The sequence below is a fragment of the Punica granatum genome, chromosome 6 (genome assembly GCF_007655135.1).
Source record: "Punica granatum isolate Tunisia-2019 chromosome 6, ASM765513v2, whole genome shotgun sequence".
Taxonomy (NCBI): domain Eukaryota; kingdom Viridiplantae; phylum Streptophyta; class Magnoliopsida; order Myrtales; family Lythraceae; genus Punica; species Punica granatum.
In genome coordinates this window covers 21,875,134-21,888,252 of record NC_045132.1, presented here as the reverse complement: position 1 = coordinate 21,888,252, position 13,119 = coordinate 21,875,134, and the positions used below count along the sequence as shown (strand labels likewise).

General features: G+C 35.7%; 2 protein-coding genes across 2 annotated transcripts; both read right to left on the bottom strand.

Moving 5' to 3' along the window:
* Nucleotides 1-4,562: 4,562 nt before the first annotated feature.
* On the bottom strand, nucleotides 4,563-6,593 carry LOC116211676 (cytochrome P450 94A2-like). The gene is made up of 2 exons (XM_031546149.1): nucleotides 6,106-6,593; nucleotides 4,563-5,929 (listed from the first exon to the last, which is right to left on the bottom strand). The coding sequence occupies exons 1-2, from the start codon at nucleotides 6,499-6,501 to the stop codon at nucleotides 4,814-4,816; spliced, it is 1,512 nt and encodes a 503-aa protein (XP_031402009.1). The 5' UTR covers nucleotides 6,502-6,593; the 3' UTR covers nucleotides 4,563-4,813.
* Nucleotides 6,594-10,257: 3,664 nt separating this feature from the next.
* On the bottom strand, nucleotides 10,258-12,709 carry LOC116211804 (cytochrome P450 94A2-like). Its single transcript, XM_031546314.1, has 2 exons — nucleotides 12,163-12,709; nucleotides 10,258-11,498 (listed from the first exon to the last, which is right to left on the bottom strand). Exons 1-2 carry the CDS (start codon nucleotides 12,553-12,555, stop codon nucleotides 10,377-10,379), a joined length of 1,515 nt encoding a protein of 504 aa, XP_031402174.1. The 5' UTR covers nucleotides 12,556-12,709; the 3' UTR covers nucleotides 10,258-10,376.
* Nucleotides 12,710-13,119: the final 410 nt, after the last annotated feature.

Below are 13,119 nucleotides of genomic sequence, written 5' to 3'. Positions count from 1 at the left end.
TTACTTGAAATTATTTAAATAACTTACTAAAAATTAGAATAATTTACTTTAATTATATGGTGCAAACTCCATATTTGACAATTGCGTATTAAAGGAGCGGGGATATGGTTGGATTTCAACCGAGAGCCTTCGAACGGACTAATCTGAAGTAAAATATCAACACCACCTCCTTTTTTCTATACAAGCAAGATTTGGGGTATGATATGCTTTAACTTTTCTCACCCTACAATTTATTAATGTAAAATATTTGACTCTCCCCTTGCTCTTCCCCACACAACTTGATATTCAACGTGACCCACCATGCCAACTCGGTGCTTTATGTATCTCCAATTAATATATCTCTTCCTCTTCAATCTTTTCCTCTGTTCCATGTCTCTCTTTCAGTTTTTATATATTCCTATTGCCGACAGAAAACTCATGCTTATACTGAGGATCGATCAGAATAATTCGTGGTTAGGACAAACTAGCAAATTAGCCATTCATAATCAGTAGGTTGTGAACATCTCGGTGTCTCACCAAAAAAAAAAAAGTTATGTGCTACATGGTAAAATCGAAAGTTCATTAATTGCATCAAGCCATGACACTGCATGGATCGAATATCTACTCTTCTTCTATATTTAATGTTTCTCAAACATTTTCTGTTTCAGAAATTCGTTTGTTAGGATTTTTCCCCCCAACAGAAATCGTCATTTTAAGATGAAATGAAGTAACGGTGGATGGAGCCGTACGTCTTCACAGCAAAGACAGATACGTCAAGCACAACAACGCAGACCTAACTCTTTTTTTTTTTTTTTCTAGTGGTGTGCATCCTAAAATCCACAATCCTAATTGCTCTATTAATCAAATTCGAACTGAATTAATTCACTAATGGATAAAACTGTTCCAATGTGAATTTTTTTCTTTCATAAGATTCGAATTCAGAATATAATTTAAGGGTAATATAAGTAAATAATCACTTAAACCCACTCATATTGGGATTTAACTTTTTATTTCACATGCATGCAACAAGGCATGACAATAAAACAAATAAAATAAAAATCATAATAACTAATAAATGGGTATGAATAGTTTTATAATAAATTTTGAACTTACAACATCTTGATTAACAGTGAAAACGTATGCCATTATGCTACATCATTAAATTAATAATTTATTATAATTTCAATAATATTAATCACTCACCCCTCCGCCTTATTCTCCCTCCCTTCCCCTTCTTCCTCCCTCCCTCTTCTCTATCTTATCAGATCAACAATACCGTTTTTTAAGTTTTTCAATAATTTAAATTACGAAATTTGTTAACTTTTTTTACTGACTAATTTGTTAATAATGGAGGATCTTATATATGTATAATTGAGGTCAAGATAATAAAAATAAACGGGTGCGATAAACCGTAAAGACTAGATTAATACCAGCAGCTAGCAAATAAATGAATTCTTCATAAATTTATTTTCAAATCACACGCGCGGTACGTGCATGTCACCCTCTGGCCTCTAATATATGTAAATATGTAATCTTTATCAAAGAGCAGGTTTGCTTCTTCCCTCCTCCCTCTTTTTTTTTTTTTTTTTTTTGCTTGAACCCATTATGTAAAGCTTCAAAAAGGCGCGGCTGGTGAAAGCAATATAATATGCATATGGCACATGGCACATGCAAGAGAAACTAACACCCCATAAAATATTATTATTATTTTTTTAAAAAACTTATAAAAGGGTTTATAGGTTTTTTTTTCTAACTTATAAAAGGGTCTAAGAATATCTAAAAGGGAGAGAGGGTGTAATCCGAAGAAGTTTTAGGTGATTCTATTTCACCGTATGATATAAAAAAATACTAATTAAATTGCATGAAACATGAGAATTGATACTAATCACTCGAATAATTATCATAATTATTATTCATTAAAAAATTTATTAGTTCTCTCTCACTACGTTAATGTTAGGTAGCATCATTTTAGATTTTTTTCAATGCAATGGCACACACCCTTGATTTTAGGTTTGTTTTTCGTCAATGAACTACCTATGCCCATTTATTTGTATTTGTATTTTTATTTCCTTAAAATTAGGCTTAATTATTCAGCTCCCTTTTAACTAAAAAAATAAATATATAAATATATAAGAGGAAAAAGGATAATGGCAAACAACGAACAAACAGAAAGTTATACTGCCAAACATCTTACCTTGATTCTAGGATAAAGTACGTGCGATACGCCACAATATTTATACCCTTAAAGTATAAGAAAACCGTAATAAACAGTAATAACAATATAAATTACACTTTGTCCACTATGTTCACGTCCATATAACTTACCACTACAAACTCATGGCAAAAGCGAATGAAAATAGAAAATGAAGAATTCTTTTTCTCGATTTTCAAAAATTCAAGATTTTCTGGACAAATTATAATCTGTGAATTATGTGATTATCAAATTAAAATAGAGAAATAATTTAAGAAGTGAAAATTTTCACCTTTTCAAACTTAAAAACTACCTCAAATAGTTCTCCAATTCAATGTTATTTTAGTAGCGATTAAGGTACTAACAGAAAAAATCTCAAAATTTTCACGTTTTAACAATTTTAGTACGAACTTTTTTCCTTAGTCAATTAAATCACAAACTACTGATTTGATAACAATATGTTGTCACCGGCGACCGCAACTGGGGAGGGAGGGGAGGTGGCTAGCGGCGAGGCCCCCACCGGCGGCCACCTCCTCTCTTCCTCCTTACGGCCTTTTTTCTGTTATTTTTTTGTTATTTTTAGAATATTTTTAAAAATATGGGATCCACTCGGCCAATCACAATTATCACGTGGCACCGTAATGTACACGTCAGTAATTCCTATCAAAATTAACGGAGAAATTAGCGGCATGCTAATATTATTATCAAATCGATAGTTTGTGATTTAATTAGTTAAAGAAAAAGTTCGTACTGAAATCGTTAAAACATGAAAAGTTTGAGATTCTTTTGCTTATTAACCTAGCTATTAACAAGGGAATGTCCTCGTTTTTAGTAGCTTGACTTGGCTGATCGTCGTTCGAGGTGTGAACACATGAATAAATAAAAGCAGCCAAAGTGGAAAAGATCACTGGGGGAGTATTTAATTTCGCGAATATGTAATTAGATTTCCGGTTATAAAAAACGCCATGGACCTAGCGTGAATAGTCAGATTAACTTGAAACAAATAATTAATTTATTATTATATATAATAATAAGATAAAAGTATAGAAGAATCTAAAATAGGCCGTACCATGTATCGACAGGTAGGCCTCCTTTTACGGAAGAAAGACTCCAAATTTTATCTCGGGCTCGGGCCAAACTGATGACTTATATGGCCCAAATTATTTAACTGATTGAATATTTAGACTACTAATCTTTAATTTACCCTAAAATAATTATAAATAGCATTAAAAGATAACATTATCCATTTAATAAAAAATTTCTCTCTCAATTCCCCAAATATGAGAACAATTGTAAAATATCTTGTGAACTTTATAAGCGATTAAGTCCATTTCTAATTTAAAAGTTCAAATTAATAAGTTGTGATACTAATATTTTATAAACTTATTGGATTCTTCTTAACCTTTTCATGCGGGACTCTAAACTCTCAACCACAATCCTCCGACTCACACCACACAAACACGCTATCTCTCTCTGTCTTTTTGTCATTTTTAATTTTCCTTCCCAACTCTTCCTTCTACTTTCCTCATTCATGTAACTTTTATTTAATAAATAAATAAATAAATAAAATGAAAATTTAAAAATACAATCGATGTGTGCATATTACGTATTGATAAAATTATATATGTAAGAGGGAAAATTTTTACATATGTCAGATATGAATTCCCAATTCTAAATCGCTCAAAAATGTATAATTCCTTGCATTGTATGGATCAACATTCTAATCTTTAATAAGAAAAAAATTTAATGGTAAATAGATGAAACGTAAATAATACATTCTCACTGAGCTCAGGGACGGAGAGGCAAATCTCTGATTAGTATTTAAGGGATACAAAACATGTTTCTATTTGATTTTGCCCCCAATTTTTGTTAAAAGTCCAACTAACCAAAAAAAAGAGGAGCAAATGCCCCTGCTAAGGAAGGATTTTCTTCTACTTTTGAGCTTTGTAACAAGGACTTGTAACAAATGATCCATTTTTAGAATAAATTTCCCCTCCAAATATTTATCTCCAATCTCAGATTTAAATTTAATAGGATAGAGGGAATTACATAATTTAAATATAATATTATTGTTAATTGTAAATATTTGGAAACCTAATCTATGCGATATGTTGAGCAAATGTAAAATCAAATTTATTGTCTTGTTAATGGAGAAAATTCTTGATTAGATGAGTTTTATCTCTTAGCGGGCCGACTTGGATTGGTCGAAGCTCGTTGAGTTTCTGGATATTAAAGTACACACCGAAAAAAATCCAATTTTTACTTTCCTTGTAGTAAATATAATTTCATATGTTACATTAATATAATCTTATGCGGACCCCCCACCTTGCTGAGAACAATTTTTTACTCCATCCCTGACCAAGCAAAACTTTATTACAAAGTAATTGTTTGAACTCACTAAAAGTATTTCATGATTTTGACAAATCAATCTTGAGGGGGTTACCGCGTTTTTCAAAAATGAAAAAAAGAAAAAATCTTATTGATATTATTGTTATTTTTGACGGGTCAGCATTATTACAATTACATTTACTAATTATTACTTGAAATAAACGAAAGGACAACCAAGTTGATATGCCATTAGAAAGTGGGGCCGAAACTGACCACTATATTACCCAAAAAAAAAAAAAATATCACGAGTACCTCTTACTCTTCCCTATCCTCAATCCTAACTGGAAACCCACCTTCCATTTTCGAGGTCAAGTATGCAACGAAACGTGGCTTGATCCCCTTCTCTGCAACCGGCACAACACGAAACCGCCGTAGAACCCCGGAAACCACCCGTTTCATTTGGAGGAATGCCATCTCCCTGCCGAGGCAGATCCTTGGCCCGGCATGAAACACCGGGTATGCGGAGGAATCCCTTCCGACGAAACCCCACTTTCCGGCAGCCCCATCCACCTTCTCCAGCCACCTCTCCGGCCTGAACTCGGCCCAGTCTGGTCCCCATATCTTCTCTGACCTACCCATTGCGTAAGCGTGGTATGCGACTCTCGTGCCCTTCTTTATGGCTGTCCCGTCCGGTAGAATATCATCAACTGTGGCTTGCCTGCTATCTAGTGGTACCGGGGGGTAAAGCCGCATGCTCTCACAGAGTGAAGCGTGGGTGTACACCATGTCCTTCACATCCTCATAGACCGGCGATCCTGATTTTCCCCTTATTTCTTGGACCACCTCATTTTCCACATGCGGGTTACCGGATAACAACCAAAAGTACCATGTCAAAGCCGCCGACGTAGTGTCTCTACCCGCGAGTATGAAGCTGATGACAATGTCGATGACAAATTCTTCGTCTGCATGGCCTGAGCTCAGGATTCGGCACAAAAGATCTGCAGGCTCAAGGGATGGGCTCTTCCTTAGCTGCTCTTGCTTCTCTTTGACTATTTTCCGAGCGAACTCACGGACCTTGGATACTACGATCCTCAGGCGTTTCTCTGATCCAATATCAAGCTTGCACTTGATTTTCCATATTATAGGAAATGGAATCAGGAGTCTTTCGATGCTCAACTTTGTAGCCTCTTCAAAAGCTTGGGCGAATTTTTGCTCCGGAAGGTAGGGCGTCAAAGACTTCGGGTCATACCCGAATGCTATCATGCATATGTTATCGAAAGCGAATCTTTGGAGAATGTCTTGCATGTCAAGTATTGTCCCCTTTCTCGCAGCCTCTGACAGGAAAGGGATTAGGCGGTCGTTCAGCTCCATATCGACGACCGTCTCCACGAATTTCTGGAGAGATTTGGTGTTGAATTCGTGGCTTGCAATCTGCCAGGGATGCAACAAATTGATCAGCTCTCTACTCCGTAAACTAGCATTAGTGATTTGGCCAATTTTTTTTTTTTTTAAATAGCATTAGTGAGTACACATATGCGTACTTATTCCTTCTCAATTTGCATCTCTAAGCATGAAAGACAACCAAGTCAATAGTTAATTCTCATTACCTGTCTCTGGAATTTCCAGGAGTCACCATCAACATTGAAGATCCCATCTCCAAGGACGTCTCTAAAGGTGGTTTGGAACTCGTCAACCTTTTGGTAGGACGAGAAATGGGTCTTGAGAATGTGGTGCACATTGGCAGGATTCCCCGTAAAGACCACTCGGAGGCCGAATGGACGGTGTAAAACATACGTAGCAGAGGGAGAGATCTGGATGAGGTTGGAGGTCCATTGGATCCGCCTCTTCTTGTTTGCAACCAACGCGAATATAGAGCCTATAACGGGGTAAATTTTCGGAAATTTTTCCGAATGCGAGGATGGCTGACAACCATTGAGGAATGCAAGGAGGAGGAAAAGGAGAGGGGGGAGGAAGAGGAGTAGTAGTGAAGCCGTGAACTCCATTGATATGCTGATGAAGTGATGATCCGAAGCTATTTTGATGAGTTACAGACATGTCAAAATTCTAATTAATACCAATCCTTTTCTCAGATCTAGTTGTTGCACGTGCCCTTCAACTTATTTTATTCGTCACTTGCCCCCAGTTTGAGTACTGACTTCGACACTGGAAATATATAGAAGGAAACCCGAAACAGAGTACATGATTTAGATCAACATTGCCATATATTCGGGCCAATAATAAAAATTTGTATATAACTAGTTAAATATCCGTGTATTGCACGGGAACTGTTCAAATAATCTCTTAATTATTTTGATAGAAAAAATATTATAAATCTAAACACGAATTAAAAATTCATTAAAAAAATTGAGACATACGTAAAAAAATAGAATAGAATTAAAATATGTGAGCAAGTATATCAATCAAAAGAAATAAAAAATACTCATACAAATATGTGAAAAATAAATTTAATGAAAATATGCAAACAAATATATCAATTATAGAAAATAATAATTTATCCAAGCAAAATATCTTAATAAAGTAAGTGGGGAGAAAGCCTGATGAATACTTTTTGAAACGATCAAATTGACATAGATCGATTGATGTTGGTCGTGAATGAGAATGCAACACAACATACATATAAAGTCCGCAAAAACACCAACATGTCTTTACAAATGAAAATATAATGATAAACGATCCATGCAAACGACCTCTCTATATATATATATATATAGATATAGCTCCAATATATAATGTCTTTGTATGTGCAATATATATCTCCCACTATATATATATACGTCCCTATAATATTCCAAACAACTCCATATATATATATATATAATATATATAGTTGGCAAAGTAAAAATTACAATATATATTTTATCGTATCAAAAAATATATATATTCTTATAATTTAAGAATGTGTGTTATCTTTAGATTTTATTAATATATATATTTCATATATATCAAATATATATATAAGAAACGTCGTTGGCTTGTTATGTATACTATCAGAAGAATGTTACTAATATATTTTGGTTGTCGTTTTGTTCAATTTCATGATTTAAAAAATACTTTAATTGCCTTCATGATAAGGCCAATAACAAAATATTATTTTCTCTCAATAAGAAAAGTGATATTTTGTCCAGTTATGTATACTATCAAAAGAATGTTAATTAAATATTTTGGTCGCGTCTTGTTATTCCATTGTATCAAAGTATATATTTAACTTTACAATGTCAACACGTACGTGAACTATGAAGTTTCCTTTGCTTGCATTTGTCTCTTCTACGACCCTTGATCGTCTTAAATAACGAATATAGCAGGAGGCTCTTTAATGTACTTAAATAGTGAGGACAATATATAATGGCTGGAGGCTCTTTAATGTATTTAAATAGTGAGAACAATATATAAACCGCACAATATAAACAAACAGTATATATATAACCGACAATATAAAGAAACAATACTATATAATTGGAAATTTGATTGTGATAATATTATAAAAATATATTTGCCATAATACGAAGGACAACTTTATAAATGTCATAAATCCTCATTAATATTGCTTTCCAATTCTATATTTTGCTAAAATATATATTAACGGTAATTCGATTACTATAATATAAAATATTTTTTGAATAGTAGTTAATGTATATAGCATATATTATGTTAGGCTATATGTAAATAATATATATTATACTACATAATTAATGATAAAAAAATTCCTTAATGTATAAGCGATGACGTGACAAAGTGAGATAGTTCCATTTTTTATTTTTGATGATGTGACAGTAAGAGAATTCGATTCAACAATATTGTTTTAATTATATATAGATTGAGAGAACACCATTCTAATTGTTTATGCATATATTGTTTAATTATATACAAACATATTGATTTCTTTATAATTAATACGCTAGTCTTGCGTAGTGTCTGCAATGTCTATTAAAACTCTATAATAACCCACTTAACTCGCAATCCAAACAACCCATAAGAGTGATATATAATTTTTTTTTATAAATTAAACAATTTACTGATAAATATAGAATGAATTATGCTTCATTATTAGTTTTCTTACCCATTTGTACAATGAGCCGGCAGGTATCAAATTTATTATTCATTTCCTCTATTATAATTAAGGATCTTCCGGGTGTAGGGTTGACAATGTAGCCTTGGCAAGTAGTAGGATTTTTTTACTACCTCTCCTTTCTCCGATCATGGTGCTTCACGTGCCCTTCAACTTGTTTGAATCATCACTTGATCTGGACAAATTTTGACTCCTTCTTGTTCATTTACATGAGTAACGCCAGTTAGAATTATTTCCCATAGAATTTTGTAACTATGCCACTCAGAGCAATCTCTTTTTTTTTTTTCCCGTCAAGATTGTTCAATTAAGAACAATCTTAATTGGATGTCATTCATCCAAAACTGTAACTAGAATCCCATAAGTCTACTTCGCAAATTCAACTTATGTTAATCATCAATTAATTAGCTATTTAGAGAAAGCTCCGCAGGCAACTATTGTTCGAAATGGATCATGGTCACCTTCACTAATGATGTTGATCCCGATTAATTCAACGTTTGTTACAAAATAAAAACTATCACGTAAATGAAATGCCATATGCCGTTTCTTTTCAAGGTAACATGTAAGAGCGGGACAAATTCGTATTCTCTGTCTGTACATGTACATGTATCTATTTCTTTTTAATTTTTTTTTCAAATAAGTAATAGGGCCCCAAAATGTCTCCCAAGAGAAATGCCATGACATGGATCGGAGAATAAAGATGAATAAAATGCCAAATTGAAGCGGCAAAGACCATCTCGCCGTTCGATCCATTATTATAATCAATATTTTAATAATAAATTATCTCATTCCACTTCATTTTTCTATCAATTCAACAATATAATAATTATTATTTTTCTCATTTTCTCTCATTTAATAATAAATTCTTACACATATATTTTTTCTTACCATCATTACAATCCCACTTGAATATATACACTAATATTTGGAATGGTAATGGAGTTAAAGCTACCCTCCATTACCAAAGGCCACATTAAGTTGTGATGGCAGAATTCTAGGAGTTCTAGTGGAATTAGATCAAATCAGGGATGTCATTTATCGCCAGCTCTTTTGGAGATTGAATCGCAGGTTGCTAGCAAGCCTGTTGTGATCGTGGTCACCATGCTCGCCTCATATTAGCTCCACCAGGTAGACCCAATAGGCGATTTGACGGCAAGGGTTGGAACATTGACGTGTGGTTCATGCTAACTGTTTAGTGAGGAGCTTGGTGCAACTTCCTTTTGGAAGTCATTTTGACAATACCCTGCCAACTATAGCTTAGTAGCGCTGCATACTATAGCTCAAAAGCTCGGACGGGAAGCTGATGCTGTCCTTGCAATGCTGCCAGCCGGAGTAATATATGAGCAAGAACAGCACTTCGGCCCACTGGAAAGCTCCTCCCTTTAGCTCCTGCGCACCAATGAAGTTAGCCTCTTATCATGCTTTTACTTCATTTAGTTCATTTCTTGAGCATCTGAGGGAGAACTTTGTCGAGCAGTATAATGTACGTGTTGGTTTTAAGGTTTTAAGGTTTTTTGGTCTGATAGTTGATAAATTCATTCTTCTTTTTCTTTTTCTTTTTGCTGAAATGCTGATATATTCGTTCTCTTGATCAAATAATTTCATTTTCGATTAACTTTAAGCATACGAAGTTTCACCTAATTTGCTAGAAACTTACTCAAATCATTGCCTGCAGGCAAAATCACATGCGACTCAAGTGCATATATGTGTACATATATATGTATGTATTACTTGAAGAAATTTCTTGACTAAGCATTCATACTATAGGACTGTCTTGCCGATGCCATCTATCTTTTACTCTTTCCTATCCTCAATTCTAACTGGAAACCCGCCTTCCATTTTCGAGGTCAAGTACGCAAACAAACCTGGCTGGACCCCCTTCTCAGCCATTGGGACAACTCGGAACTGCCGAAGAACCTCGGAAACCACTCTTTTCATTTGGAGGAACGCCATCTCCCTACCAAGGCAGATCATTGGGCCAGCATGAAACACTGGATACGTGAAGGAGTCTCTCCCAACGAAGCACCACTTTTCAGTAGCCTCATCCACCTTCTCAAGCCATCTCTCGGGCCTAAACTCCGCCCAATCAGGTCCCCATATCTTCTCCGACCTGCCCATCGCGTACGGGTGGTATGCAACACTCATGCCTTTTTTTACAATTGTCCCATCCGGGAGAATATCATCAATTGTGGCTTGCCTATTTTCAAAAGGTACTGGTGGGTATAATCGCATGCTCTCACAGAGTGAGGTGTGGGTGTACACCATGTCTTTCACATCCTCGTAGATTGGCGATCCAGATTTTTTTCTTATTTCTCTGACCACTTCATTTTCGACAAGCGGATTTTGGGATAACAGCCAAAAGTACCATGTTAAAGCCGCCAATGTAGAGTCCTGACCCGCGAGTATGATGCTAATAACAATGTCGATGAGAAACTCTTCATCATATTGACCTGAGTTCAAGAATCGTGACAAAAGATCAACGGACTCGAGGGATGATGATTTCCCATTTAGCAGCTGCACCTTCTTCTCTCTGACTATTTTCCGGGCGAAATCACGAATTTCAGATACTATGATCTTGAGGCGTTTCTCTGATCCAATATCAAGCTTACGCTTGATTTTCCATAATAGAGGAGATGGCGTGACGAGTCTGTTGATGCTCAACATTGCAGCCTCTTCAAAAGCTTGAGCAAATTTTCGCTCAGGAAGGGAGGACGATAAACACGCCGGGTCGTAGCCGAAGGCTATGTTGCATATGTTATCGAAAGCAAATCTCTGGAGAATGTCTTGCATATCAAGTATGGTCTCCTTTCTTGCAGCCTCAGACAAGAAAGGGATGAGGCGGTCGTTCAACTCCGTGTCGACGACAGTTTCCAAAAATTTCCGAAGAGATTTTGTTTTGAATTCGTGGCTTGACACCTGCTAGGAAATCAACATATATGGGTGGTGTTTAATAGTACGGGTTAAGTGCTGAAATAAAAAATTATGTACTTAAGCTGAGGAAAAAAATTATGTACTCAATTAATTTTGTTTGATATACTAAAGTAAAGTGACTTTAAGGTTTTTTGTTTTTGTTTTTGTAGACTTACTATTCGAAAGCCATTACATTCAACTTAATCCAGTTCAAGTCGAGTCGATCCGTTAATACATAGATAAATATTTATAATATTTTATTTAATAGCGATTATACACTGTATTTATAAGAAACATCGGCTAATTTAGTAAGATATATGCGAGGACGTCAGCAAGCTCAATCAAAAGTTAGTTTCCTGGGTCTCCTTCCCTCAGGGAGAGAGAGGGAGAAGATAGTGATCTTGCCCGGGCTGCGGTAGCCGGCAACGAGCGACCACAGCCCAAATCTCTTCCCTCTCTCTAATCGAAGAGAGAAGGAGGAAGGAATTAAAAATCAAAGATTTAAGCAATTAAAAATCAAATATTTTTGGCGCTTACAATTCAATCCAATCAAACACCACCCTAATTAAACTCTAGACTATGAAAGTTGGTATTAGTTGGTAAAAACCCTAAAACCCTATACACACACATACACACACACACACACACACATATATATAGATTATTTTACCTGTCGCTGGAGTTTCCAGGAGTCACCATCAGCATTGAGAAACCCGTCTCCAAGCATATCCCGTAAGGCAGTTTGGAACAAGTCACCCTTCTGGTAGTACGAGAAATGGGTCTTGAGAATGTGCTGCACGGTGGCAGGCTTCCCAGTAAGGACCTGGCCGTGGCCAAGGGGCCGGTGTAATACGTACTTAGCATTGGGAGAAAACAGGATGAGATCGGAGGTCCACTGGATCCGTCTCTTCATGTTTGCAAGTACCGCGAAGGAACAGCCTATAATGGGGTAAGATTTCGGAAGTTTATTTGAAGACGAAGATGGAGAACCATTCAGCAATGCCAGGAGGAGCAAAAGGAGAGGGAGGAGGAAGGGAATTAAAAGTGAAGCTGTGAACTCCATTGACGACGTAAGGAAAGAGATTATAGCCGATGATCTCTGAAGCTACGTGGTTTGAAAGTTTGTATAAGGTTTAGCAGGTATTTATGAGAAGCTTAACCAACCCCCCCCCCCCCAAATCGCCGGGAAGTTGTACTAGCAGGTATTTATGAGGAGCTTACACCCCCGCCGGAAAGTTGTCCAAGGTTAGCAGGTATTTATGAGAAGCTTAACCCCACCGAGGGGGGGGGGGGGGGGTGGGGGAACCCAAAAAAAAGAAGAAGATTCTATTAATGTCAATAGCCTTTTTTTCATTGTTTTGCCAACTATATCCTTTAAATGTCCACTACAGTGTCCGTATGAAGAATGTTTTATACGCAACAAAATTCACGGGGTAACATCACATAAAAATTTCTACTTTTGTGATATTTCTAAAAAATCAATTGAAATTGGAATATCCTAGAAATTTGCGATGTTACCACGTGGATTCATTGCATACTATCATGCAAGACTTTCTCATCCATAAGTGTGTGTAATTCTCGTAATAGCTGACTTTTTCGGTTAGCATAATTTAGTTCTTTTGTTCGG

Bases quoted from the DNA above. Each gene is read 5' to 3' on its own strand.
- LOC116211804 (XM_031546314.1), bottom strand. From the start codon at position 12,555: ATGGAGTTCACAGCTTCACTTTTAATTCCCTTCCTCCTCCCTCTCCTT. The intron at 11,499-12,162 runs GTAAAATAATCT...ATTTCCTAGCAG, and splicing joins CCTGGAAACTCCAGCGACAG to GTGTCAAGCCACGAATTCAA.
- LOC116211676 (XM_031546149.1), bottom strand. From the start codon at position 6,501: ATGGAGTTCACGGCTTCACTACTACTCCTCTTCCTCCCCCCTCTCCTT. The intron at 5,930-6,105 runs GTAATGAGAATT...CATCCCTGGCAG, and splicing joins CCTGGAAATTCCAGAGACAG to ATTGCAAGCCACGAATTCAA.